This window comes from Bombus affinis, chromosome 1 (genome assembly GCF_024516045.1).
Source record: "Bombus affinis isolate iyBomAffi1 chromosome 1, iyBomAffi1.2, whole genome shotgun sequence".
Classification (NCBI taxonomy): Eukaryota; Metazoa; Arthropoda; class Insecta; order Hymenoptera; family Apidae; genus Bombus; species Bombus affinis.
Genome location: NC_066344.1, coordinates 6,237,195 through 6,249,954, shown reverse-complemented (window position 1 = coordinate 6,249,954; position 12,760 = coordinate 6,237,195). Strand labels below are relative to the sequence as shown.

General features: G+C 36.5%; 1 protein-coding gene across 1 annotated transcript in view; it reads right to left on the bottom strand.

The window, feature by feature from the left end:
• Positions 1 to 12,760, bottom strand: part of LOC126920864 (uncharacterized) — a 71,778-nt gene that overhangs the window by 30,301 nt on the left and 28,717 nt on the right. The window contains exon 2 of the mRNA XM_050731734.1: positions 328 to 706. Coding sequence (XP_050587691.1) covers positions 328 to 412 — 85 coding nt within the window. The 5' untranslated portion in view covers positions 413 to 706. The remainder of the gene's footprint in view (positions 1 to 327; positions 707 to 12,760) is intronic.

The window sequence follows — 12,760 nt, the reverse complement described above, 5'->3', positions numbered from 1 at the left end:
GGAGGAGCAAAAAAGAAGGGTATTCTTCCTAAAAATACCTAAAAAAAAAAAAAAAAAAAATAAAAAACAGTAGAACATAACGAAATATTTGTTCCGAAATCCGTGCCCAAAAATTCATTTCAATATCTTCTACGATATCCTCTAACCGTGCAATATATCAAGAGCACAAAAACAGTATTCACGTGGAAATTGGTTTCGACGATGTTCGCCAAGGTTTTTATCGGGCAATGTCTAGTAAGATGAAGTATAGTCTCGATCGGATGAATTAATCTCGGAGCCGTCAGGGGGTGTGAGACGGAAGCATCGAGTCCGAAAATTCGCACGTACCTCGAGTTTCGACGAGAGCCCAGCAAAGATTGGCCAAGGAGAAGAGCAGCAGAGAAAGTAGGTAGAGCGCGGCATCCCATCTCATCTTCGTTGTTCCGGATAGCTTTCTCGGTGGCTGCCTTCACTCTTCTCTCGCCCCTCCTTCACCGGTCGCGCTCATCTTCTATCATCCCCCGGCGCGTTTTCAACGGTGCACGCCGCGAAGGCTTCCGTGTTCCGGCTCGAGGACCGCACAGCACAGACCACCCTCCGAGTCGACGCCAAGCCGTGGAATACAAGGATGCGGGGAAACGGTGAAAAAAGAGCGAGAAGAACGCTCGTGTCAGCGTGCTCGGCTTCACAGTCGGTGCAAGGGTGCTTATCACCTGGCTGATAACACCTGCAAAACAAATAGCCACTGTAGTAAACAGAGGCTACGTTTTCTCGTGTAATTAACCTACTGGTAATCCCAAGGTGGCGAGGAATTTGTTCTCTACTCCTCCTCTATCTTATATGTATATATAACCAGCCAGAAATTTGGAATATTTCTCACTTTTATTTATTATTGGATCTCCTGCTGACTATGTTATTAACGCTAGAATTATTACCGAACAAAGCGCGAGCTTGTGTCAACGAAATTAAAATGAAAAATACGTAGAAGGAAATGTTTTATATATATGATAGCTGGAATTAGAAATTTATAAAATACCTGAAACATCGTCGATTGATCATTTGCGATAAAAAATTCTGGTAGTTTTAGCGTCAATATACTCGGATGAATCGTTTCCCAGAAGCTAGGACTCATTGAAATTTTTCTTTAAGCTAAAGCGTCCTCTAGCTCATGTGCCGCTATAGAAATATAATTTTACGGAGCAGTTATAATGATTTGTCTTGCGATATAATTTTGTTAATTTAAATCTGACGTCGATAAGCCGATAAAAAGAACTTCATTTATAATTGAAAGAAAAGTATTTCTTAAGATTTTACAAACATGAAATTGCCCTAATACCTACGTGTGCAGAAAAGTTTCCTAAGTCTGCTGAAACTACTGGTAGTTATTATTATGTTACAAGGTAGTTAGCTAAGAAATAAAGAGAACCAAACTATATATTCATCATCCCTCTTTTCTCGTATATTCAAATAAAACCACATAATAATACACATATTGAATAATACCAAAAAGTTAACTTCTCGAGAGTTCTATGATCCACGTTTCACCACAGTAGGAAACTTCCGTTTCATAATTCTGATTTTTTATGACATAAATTCGTCCCCATCTCAAATCTACTAAATGTCTCGTAGTCTATAGGTTGGAGTGTAAGCATCCTACATACATATACATAGTTGTTTTACACTTCTATTTTTCTGTTTCTCGTTCTCCACGCTTTTTTCTCCAGCTTTTCTTTAGCGCCCTTAACGAGTCTCGTACGTACTGCGAAATTGAAATAAAAGCGGACGAACGAGTCCACGGTTTCCGCGCATAAAGCGGCTGATTTAACCGGATTCTCTCTCTCTCTCTCTCTCTTTCTCTCTCTCTCTCTCGCATGCGGAATTCATTTCTGCGGATTCGTTCCTGGATGTATCTATGGGAAGCGGTGCTCGCGGTGGTTACCTGCTCGCCGCCTCTATGAAGCGTCGTGAAATTAGTTTGCGAGGAAAATAAAAGGGAAATATGAGTGGAGATATTTAGTGGGTCGTGGATTAAGGGAAACATACCGTGGGGATCCTCTGTCCCTTCCTTTTTACGATTCCGAGCGGGAAAGTTACCCTCGCGCTCGAACAAAACTGAAGACAGGAAACCTATAGACGTGTGGAAAGAACGAATTGGACACGAGTTTTGAAATAAACATAATGTGTTACACATGCTAATATTCGGACGCAACAGTATCTGTTTGTTGCTTTGTATAAGAGGGGGTTGATTTAAATATCGTGTTGCTTACATAATATGAACCGTTCCTTTCTAACAATAACATGTAACAAAAGATTTTTAACAGAAAGGAGGTTGCTCACTTTGTTTCCGAATTTCGATGCTGCCTTCTTCGTTGTGTCATCGAATAATAATACTGCAATTTCACGATAACTTTTACCCTTTCCTCTATGTTAAATTGTTTAGTGTATTATAGAAATATTGGTGTCAATTTCTTCTACAACATCTTTACAATTATGTAGAATAAATTTATTTCGCAATTTGGATAGTTTCTAAGAATTTTTATCGCGAAACGCAAACAAGTAAAATATGCAACGCGATATTTAAATCATTCGCTCTTTAACAACCAACAAAGAGAGAGAGAGAGAGAGAGAGAGAGAGAGAGAGAGAGAGAGAGAAGCGAGAGAGCTTTTTTGAAATATTAATGTGCATAACTATAATATGTACATTGCAGAAACCTCTGTAGTTGGTTGATAAAATTATAAGTACAATCGAAAGGTTGAAATGTAAATGTTGATTGATAATGAACAAACGATACAAGTGACAATTAAACTGTGATTGAAAGAGATAAAGCTATAGCGTACAAATGAATAAATTTAACTAATCCAATACAATTTTTACCATTTATTCTTCCCCTAAATCTGTTGAGATAGTAAAGTGCCCATTTCTGACATTTACGCCATTTACTATTTCAATTTTTCTTGTTCAAAGGTTCAGTTATGTTTGATAAATAAATTGATAAATTAATATAGTAAAATTTATACAATAAATTTTGTATTTCGTATAATAAAGATACTTATGACATTGAATATGTAAAATTCTCCTCTAGTTGGCTGATAAGATTGGAAATACTAATTCTACTTGGAAGAAGACAATTCTATAGTAAAATTTGTGAGGTAAGCGACGTGTTTGGTTAAAAATATACTATGCTTTATCGCATTTGTAAATATGGGTACTTATATGATAGACGTAGTTAGATAAGTGGGAAGAATAACAAAACTGTTGTCTATCTTAATCAGTAGAATTCTCATATGTGGTACTATGGGTCTACCATCAGAATTTTATATTAGGTCATCCCGTAAGTAAACGGTATAATTCTTTTAGGGCTGAATTCAAAACGTTAGACCTCGCGATGATAAAGGTTTTATAAGCAGGAATGGAATTTATAATATCCAGAATATTCTTACCATAAAGTATCTTAGAAACTGTGCTATACAACCAACGAGATTAGCAACTTATTATATTTTCAAAATAGTTACTTTGTTCCATGTTTATATTATACTCTACAAATAATTTTTATCTATATTTGTATAGTCCTGCGGCACACCAACTAGTAATTTCAAAATATTTTACGCTGTTTTTTAATCCAATTCTTTTTTCTTCATTTTTTAATATTTTAACGTTGCGTAACTTTTTAATAAATGTAAACCAATTAAGCCAATCGAAAACTTATCAATCTCTACGTATATCACCGATCCTCAATTTCAACCTCACATCTCTCTAATTACATGTCAGAATACTCGCGTAAGTCACAAGATCGATCCCTGCTACTATCGCGCGCGAACAACTTTTCTAAGATCTCTCGGAACAGAGGCATTCGTCACGGTGCGGAATTGCGCAATCAAAAGTACCCGGTATTCCGCATCGTAAAGCATCCGTGAGTTCCCATAGTATCCCGTGAGCGAGCAGAATCCCTAGTGTGTCTCAGCTCGAGGATATCGTTCGGTGATCCATTAAACGATAACGACCATAAAGATACAGATATAATAGAATCTTTCTTCAATTTCATCGCGGGCGTAACGTCGTGGCGCGGCGGCCAGTCGCGGATGGGCCGTTTTTGCAGCGATAAAAGTGCCTCTTTATCCGAACCACGGTGAACTTATTCCGATCCCGTGATCCTCGCGGCGCGATCCATGGGATTCGCCGACGCGTCTACGTGCACGACCGCCCTCGTGTTTGCCTTGCTCCTTATGCTAAATCCTCGACGTGGATCGAGAAGGGATGACTGGATGGGAGTTCTTTTCGATCTTCTTCAGGTGGCTTCGCCGATCCGGCGAGGCGGTGTTCGTCGCCGAGAAGAGAAAAGGATGGGAAAAGAAATGGAAACGAATAGAAAAAGAGAAAAAGAGAGGAAAAGAGCTGGAGAGAGTCTCGGTTAAGGAGTTGGAACGAAATTCCGAAAGTTCCTGCTCAGTGAAACAGGTCACGGAACGAAAGAGCCGTCGTGGAGGAACGGTGGCGGTCTTTAAAAAGTTTTTCCTAGCTCCATTGCGGCGAATCCGGCGCTGGGATGCCGCTCGGATTCCCCGGGGATAAAACAAAGGATAATCAGGTCGCTTTTTATTCTCTGGACGGGTTCTGTCGGGTAGTTGCGAAGCTGCCTCTGGAATTACCGGCTTCCGACCCTTCTTTTCCTGTCTTCGCCACTTCTAAGCTGCTCGAATTAGGCTACGTTAATCCTTCGATGCCTGGCCTTCGCTTCGGGTCTGCGGCAACCCAACAGTCAGAGAAGTATCGCTCTTCTTCTCCCTCCCTGTCACGAGACGTCTTCGTTAACGCATCCGTCTTTCGCCTTAAACAGACCACTTCTCGTTCATCGACGAAATTGGATTACGACGTGACGAGCCTCGCTTATGGTTTTTCGATGCATCCTGCGGTTGCTACCCTTTAACTTCGTACGCTGTTGTTTGCGGCGTTTGGTAGTTGTAGCGGTTTGCTAGGTGGTTTTTGACGTTGTATTTACTGATAATAGCGAATAGAGCAATTGAAATGGTAAACGATGTAAATGCCAGAAGCGAAGATTTGCAGTAGAAACAAAAAGACATTTCAGATAATTCTGTCATTTATATTATTTATGTTTTGAACGTTCTGTATTTTCATCGTGTGTCGCCTTTGCAGATTCAGACGGAGAATAAATAGTAAAAATTATATGAGATTAATTGTATCGACTTTTTTCAACTACGATTTATTTCCTACGTATGATCATTGTATTTTTCGATAAATTATTAATAAATAATTTAATAATTAAAATAAATTAATCTATCACTTATAACTTTGTTCAGAATCTACATCTCTTTTCACTAGTAAAGTCCTTTTTATTCTTTTCCATTTGTTCCATTCCACGCGTTCGTTTCAAAATCAAAACCACTTCAACTTCTCATATATTGAGTGTCGCGGATGGTTATTTGGTTTGGTAATTACCAATTGCTCGGTTATCGTCGTTATACTTCAAATAAACGATATTGATTTAGAGTGTGTATGCGATAGAAACTTTTTGCTTCGTTATTTGGCTTGTAACGCAAATTATTTTCTTCATAGGTTTTAAAGATGTTCATTTTGTTCGTACTAATTTTCAGTATGCGAGCTGTTATTTAGTATAACTAGATAATTTCGATGATTTTCATTACTCGTATATGGTTATTTGATATTACAGTTTCTGACAGTTATGGTAGGTATCATGATCGATTATAAACGTGATATTACATGAATCCTTCATAATTGTTAATTTGAAATTTAGTTTACGATTCGGGTATCAGTTCCTATGGTACACAAAACGTTCATGTTTCGAATATGTTCTAATTTCAATATCGTATTCTATAATTAGTTGAAATATTATGATAGATATATATTACTAACTTAATTAGATTCTTTTTTTTTTCTATTCTATTAATGAATCGTACATTCTCGCGGTATGAAAATGAGACCTTAAAATCATTTCAATTCTGAGCATTTATGCATGGAACATATAATTTATTATTAATTAGTGGACAACGCTACTCGATTCATATAATTCATATTTTTGCTTCGTGGATGTTAAATGACTCAGTTTTATCGAAATTGTTCGATAGTCGCAGGAAATATACACAGCGATGCGTTATCGACTCTGTTTGAACTAAAATGTCCATCATTAATTCATTCATGAAGATAAGATAAGTTATTGCAACGAGAAATTCTTCCATCAAGAATCGCAGTGATACTGCACGATATTGAGAGAGTTTGTAAAACGTTTAATTAACTTTCGTACCAGAGAACTATAAAATTATACTAGAAAATAATGTCACAGAAAAAAGATCACTTCGATCATTTAATATGTCTCATCAAACGAAAAACTATAGCCATGAAAAAGATAATACTGAAACAAAAATTTGCAGGTCGATGTGTCAAAAAAAGAAAGAAGAAGAAAGAAAAGAAAAAGAAGGAAAAAACGAAGAAGAAGAAAATAAAAATTAATACTATTTAATGTATTAATAATTGTATGCTGTACGCTTCTAATAAATAGCAGATTTTTTATTTAAACAAAAATAATTCCATTTCTGTTATTGAATTATCTTATATAGACCGATATTAATATATTACGATATTTCTAATAGAATGGAACTAATTTAATCTCTATAAAGAGATAGAAATAATAAAAATTTGTGGCATACCTTTCTTTCGGATTATATTCACTTTCGTCTCTAGCTTTCTAATCTTTTCAGTGTGTTTTTAACGATTAGAACGTGTTCTCGATGGAAACGACGAGAATCTTGGTATTACTGTTCGTTCGTACAACGTAATTGTCGTATTCACATCTCGCGATTTTAAAGGAAAGTTTCACGCACAAAGGAAATGCTAAGAATAAGGACTGGGTATTTTGTATTCAGGACACGTTATTAACGGACGTAAGCACACCTTTAACAGAAGCTTTTTACACTCCTATATTCAGCACGCGACCTTAACAGTTCAACTATTCGGCAAATTCTCGACATCGTGCCGTTAGACCGTGTTCTGAATATAACAGTGAGAGCAGTTTCATTCATAAAAGAACAGAAAGCTTTAATTTTTTATAATTCTTGAATATCTACGTGTTTAAATATCAATTTACAAGAGAAAACTTTCTATTCTCTTACAACTTTCAATAGTTTTCCTATTTACTAACCTACATAGTATCGCTTTACCTTCTTCCCGTACTACGTATCATTGCTTGTAGTGTTTGGTATTTAGTAGTTATATGTTAGTATTTAGTTAGTAGTATTTGGATTGTAGTAGTTATTGATCAGGTAATATCACGTTTATATACATGTAAGTCACTGATAAACCAAGCTGATCGAGTTTATATTCTGAAAGTTTCGCAATTTTAGTACCAAAACAATGTTTAATAGTGTTTAATTCTTCAGAAATTGAACGATTAATCTGAATGACGTGGATTAGTTTGGCTCTTTCGTGCCTCATTTTGCCAATTTGCTAGAAGAGATGAAACATTCTTTAATTTTGAGATGCACGCGGAAATTAATTCTGAACATGAACTATTTCCTGAAATGAGAAAAGTACCTTTTTCAGAAAATTGATTCTCTTAAAAAATCAGGAAGTTGATTTCCTACAAAAGGAGAAGAAAACTGACGATGTATAATTTTGATATAAAATGCCTAAAAATTAAATCTACGGAATTTATTAATAAAAAATTCCTTTTAAACTAATTCCTTTTCCATAAAATTGTTAAAAATCGAAAACAAAATATTTGCACGCAACATTTCTCTATATCAATTCGACATCTATTACTTTTTCCAATTTCCAGCCATTTCCACATTACCATCATAAAACGATAGAATAGATGAAAATCTATCCATATGAAGTTTAAAGAATCGAGTAGTCAATTATATTCTTTTATTTCGGCCGATATGGTATTAGTAATATGCGATTAGACATTTTCATGATAAATACCAAAATATTTTTATAAAATCTCACCTCATGATAATTTCAATTCCGAAGCACAACGATAAAAATCCCAGAGTTCATAAAAAGTTCGTAGTTTATCTAACCCGATATAGAATTCCTCCATAAGTTATTTTCGTACAACGTCATATTCTCGCCCGTTCTATTCCGAAGGAGCTGTTTCGTCTGCCGTGAAATTTATGTTCCCGAAGAAGGAAAACAGCGACGCGCGTATCCAGAAACAATGCCAATACCTATACACGATGTTATCGTAGCCTAAGTAAGTAGCCGCTTGGAAAGTTCCGCTCCTTAATGACGATCGGATCTCGAACTTCGAGCTCGAGATCACCTCAACCGTAATGATCGAACTTGCGATCGAATCCAGCACGGTAGAAGTTGGAACGGTCAGTGCTACGACCAGCGGTTTCATGCCGTTTGGTTGGAAAGATTTCTCTCACACTCGCCAATAATCGTATAAACTCCGAAAACAATATCAATGGAAGAGGGTTTGATTCGATGGGAACCGATAAACGTTTGTAACAAAGATGGACTTGAAAACTGAACATTGACTTCTCTATACTTTTCTATGTAATATCCTTATCCAACAGACACAAGTTAGATTGGAATTGCTCCATAAAAAGATTTTTATTGAAAGAGAATTGTAGCTTTTAGCTACCGAGGGAATCGAAAGAATAAACAAAGCAGCAAAGATAGAGAAAACATATGTTTATGCGATAGCTGGGTTTTCAAATTATAAGATGGAGCGATTCATTTAATGTTTGATTGTTGGAAACGTGGTCTGGTTTGCCCATCTCGATGATGTCACCTCGTATCATGTATTATTGATTTACCAGAAATTAGGTACACATTCAACATGGAAACATTTCCAATATCTAGCTTTCATTTGATCAGGTTATTAACGAAGAATGTTAGTTGAAACTTTTTGATCAATTTACAGGTGAAAATTGTTCCGACTGTTTATTCATTCTGATTACTTCTTTATTAAATTCCGTGACTGCGAAAACAATTAAACGCACGTGTGCACTTAATAATGCACTGCTGACAGTTTGTTGATTGCATCCATTATATTTATTAACCGCTACATCGTCTACTGCTAGTACATTAAATACAATTTAATTTATGGACCAAGATATTAATTTGCCATTTCACCGTCTACATTTACAACCTTACGTACAATTTTATACCCCTATTCCGATTTATGTTTCAATTACTCCATACGATACGTTTAATTGCCTAAAAATAAACGACGTAGTGTCTTTTGTGAAAATTGTAGATGCTGCACAAATAAAACGTTTGAAGCATCTATTGTTCAAAGCGAAGATTATCAAAAGATCATATATGAAATGAAAGTATTTAACTTTCAAAGTACGTATTGTGTAATACAAGACAAGGTATATTATTTAGATAAAAGAATCTTCTTGCGTAAAATTGTAAGTTGTAGACTTGCAATCGTTACAATGTTATTAATTGTAATCTACAAAATTCATTTATGGTATACAATCATTTTTGTCGTTCAATCGTTCGAAAGATTTCTTTCAATCGTAACTATACTTTCATGTGTAAATATTGAGCATACTCCGATTCTCGAGAAACAATTTCACAAAAAACGATCAATCTGTCTTGCCAATTTTTGTAAAATACCTTCAGTAACGAATTATTCTTCTATCGATTCTACAGTAAAAGCCCATCGATAAAATGTTAAGAGCCATTCTCTATCAATGATAACAAAATTAAACCATCAACGCAATTTTATTAGCGCACGATCTACTGCACATTGTACGGGAATTAGTGAAAATATTAAAAATATCAGAAACCTCTATCTCTTTAATGTTCGATGTTAACGCGAATGTCAAAAAACCCTCGATATATATTTAATTTAATTTATACTATTTCCCACATATTTAACAACCACGTATACCTAATATTCCTTATGGTATTTGTTCCAATCACACGTATACGGATTCCTGTCTACTCTCGAACTTCCCGACGTGTACATACTTTCGAGTCAATAGGGGCCTAACAAATAGAAGAGCACACTCTATCTGACCGAACCGCGCCGGGGACGAAACGAAGCTCGCCCAGTTGAACAAATTTCCGTTTCCGTACAAGTGCGCGTAATTTGAATCTTTGAACGGTAATTGGATAGTTTGAGATACTCCCGGCCTCGGTCCAACAAGTTACTTAGTTTAACTACTTTATTGCCTGTGTACACGGTTGCCGGCCAACGGGAAGGATCGAAGTCGTTCGGCCACGCTGCTTTTCGTCGCTTACTTACAATTAGCTGCTTCTAATTGCAGCCACGTTTGATCGACTTGGCCTAACTTTCCTCGTTCTTCGTTCGACCGTTCGTTCGCTTGATTTCTTCCGTGGCCGACTTCGAGTTCCGAGGTGGAATTAAATCTAGGGAAGGCTGAAGAACTTGATGAAGCAATCGTAGCGAGGATATCGAGTCACGATCGAACAGATGATAAAGAAAAGATAAAATTTATGTTATGGCTATTTTAATCTCTCAATGTTTTAAACGCATATCATAATTCTATTTGGAACAAGATACTTGTATTTTGTAGCGGAACAGACAAATTATTAGGTTGTCCGAAAAGTGTCTTTCTTTTATAGACACGTCTTTTACAACGACGCATCTTTATACGAACGTGAAACCTAATCTGTGGAACGTTGTAATCTTTATCTTGATAGAACAAAATGGACCATACGTAATTCGATAAAATATTATAAAACGGGAAATGTTGTGCAGCCATTATTTCCTTATAAAACGAAAGAAACTTTTCGGACGACCTAATATTCTGTGATATATTTAAATGTATTCATCCTGCTACTTTTATGCAACTGAACTAATATCATTAGGGAGATTTCGCAAATAAATTGTATAAAATACAGCTCATTTGATTCTATTGAATTTAAAAGTTATGTTTTTCTTTCTATTGTGTTATAGTATACAAATTCAATGAAAATGATGTATTTACAGGTTAATATAGAGACACTTTCGTTTTTGTTCAAATAAATCGACTACGAGAAAGAAAAGTTTGACTTTTGAAAATATTAATGTCGATTTTAAGCGTTATCGATACTACGTGTTCAACGAATCTCGTTTCTTTATTCTACAAATAATCGCATAGCGAACGTTCAATGTCGTATTGTATCTCATTTATTACATCACTAAGACACTGGACTTTGTATAGCGATAATTTATTGACGACGATGCATGACACGGAAGTTTTAAACAATATTTCCTTGTGACAAAGAAATCGCACGATATAAAACCTGCAGTATAAATTACATTTATGATAACACAGTATTTTAGTAATACTTTATAAACATCTTCAATTTCCTAACTCACTAAAGCAAAATTTCAACTTCGTATAATACGATTTCATTTAATAAACTTGGATGAAACTTGTTAGATTCGTGGTACAAGGTCTGGAACGAGGTTAACAAGAAATAAGGCAGTACACTCAATCTGTTAATTCTATTGAAGCGATGAACTTTCTCTGTTAAACCGAGATTGAAATACGCATTTTCGAATAGTCTAACCTAGAGAGGTGAGAGTCGATTAAAAATAGGGAACCAAGAGACACACATATATATAGAGAGAAAGAGAGAGAGACAAAGAGAGAAAGAGAGAGAAAGCAGGTTTCAGGTGCGGGATCGATCTGTTCGAGGAGCTAGCCGAAGGAACGGCGAAGGCGAACGGGTCAGAGACAGGCTAGAGGATAATTTTAGCGGCAATTACCGCATCCAATTGGAAGTTGAATAGACGAAAACGACCTTAGACGTCGTAAAAGAGACGACACGCTCGCTGGAAAACAAGGACCGTTCCCTGTGAATTAGAAAAGCTACCGAATGAAATTCGACTGCAGTGAGAAAACGTTGGGGCCAAAAGCGAGCTTTCTTCCTTTTATCTAGCCCAGGGCCAAGTCATGGAGGGTCCCCTTCAAATTGGATTAGGCTCGTTAGTTTCGTTATCAGTTATGTAAACACACGACCTGCCTCTTTCTTCGTTTCTTTTCTTTCGCGCCTTCGATCGTCAGTGCCGAGTTTCTCTTCTTCTCAATTCCATCACGCTTCTCACGTTTCCGTAATACGCGGCACTGCCTGTTTCGATCCTGGTCGCGTGATTTGCCGTATCGGCAGTACTTTGTAATTATCAAATTTATAGAATTACGGTGTGCACACACCGATAGGGTTCGCGCGAATTTATGGCCTGTCGATAATTGAATGAGTCCGTCCCCGCGACGGACCAACTTCGAAATTGAGTTGGTTTCGGTAAATTATGGATATACACGTATCAATCGATTTTGTATTCATTAGCGTAATGAACGACAGAATTCTGTTAATATAGCCATGACCGAGCGGAAATTCCGCTTCGTTAAAGTGGCACCCCGGTTCTACCTGTTTTAATCCAATGTTTTTCCGCCTGCCGCTGTATTTAACCGAAGGAAAATCGAGTTCGTTGTCTCGCCGATTTATCAATTTAATGTGAAAAACGTTAAATCGTCTCGGAGAATTGAATTCCACTGATCCTGATGAGCCACCTGATCTGATTGCGACGAGATTGCGTTCGATCTGACCTAATCTGTGCCGCGAATTTCCGGTTTAGTCGGTCGAAAATCCATTATATTATAGCGCCGAATTGGAACTCCAACTTTTCAACCTCGCTTTATGTCTATAGAATACTTTCGATTTCTCAACTATCCGCGTTAAAATATACATTTTTACGATCTCGTATATCGTCGATGTATCGTGTAACCTCGCAACTGATTCACGTTCTACGCAGCCTACAAGTATTATAATTTTCCA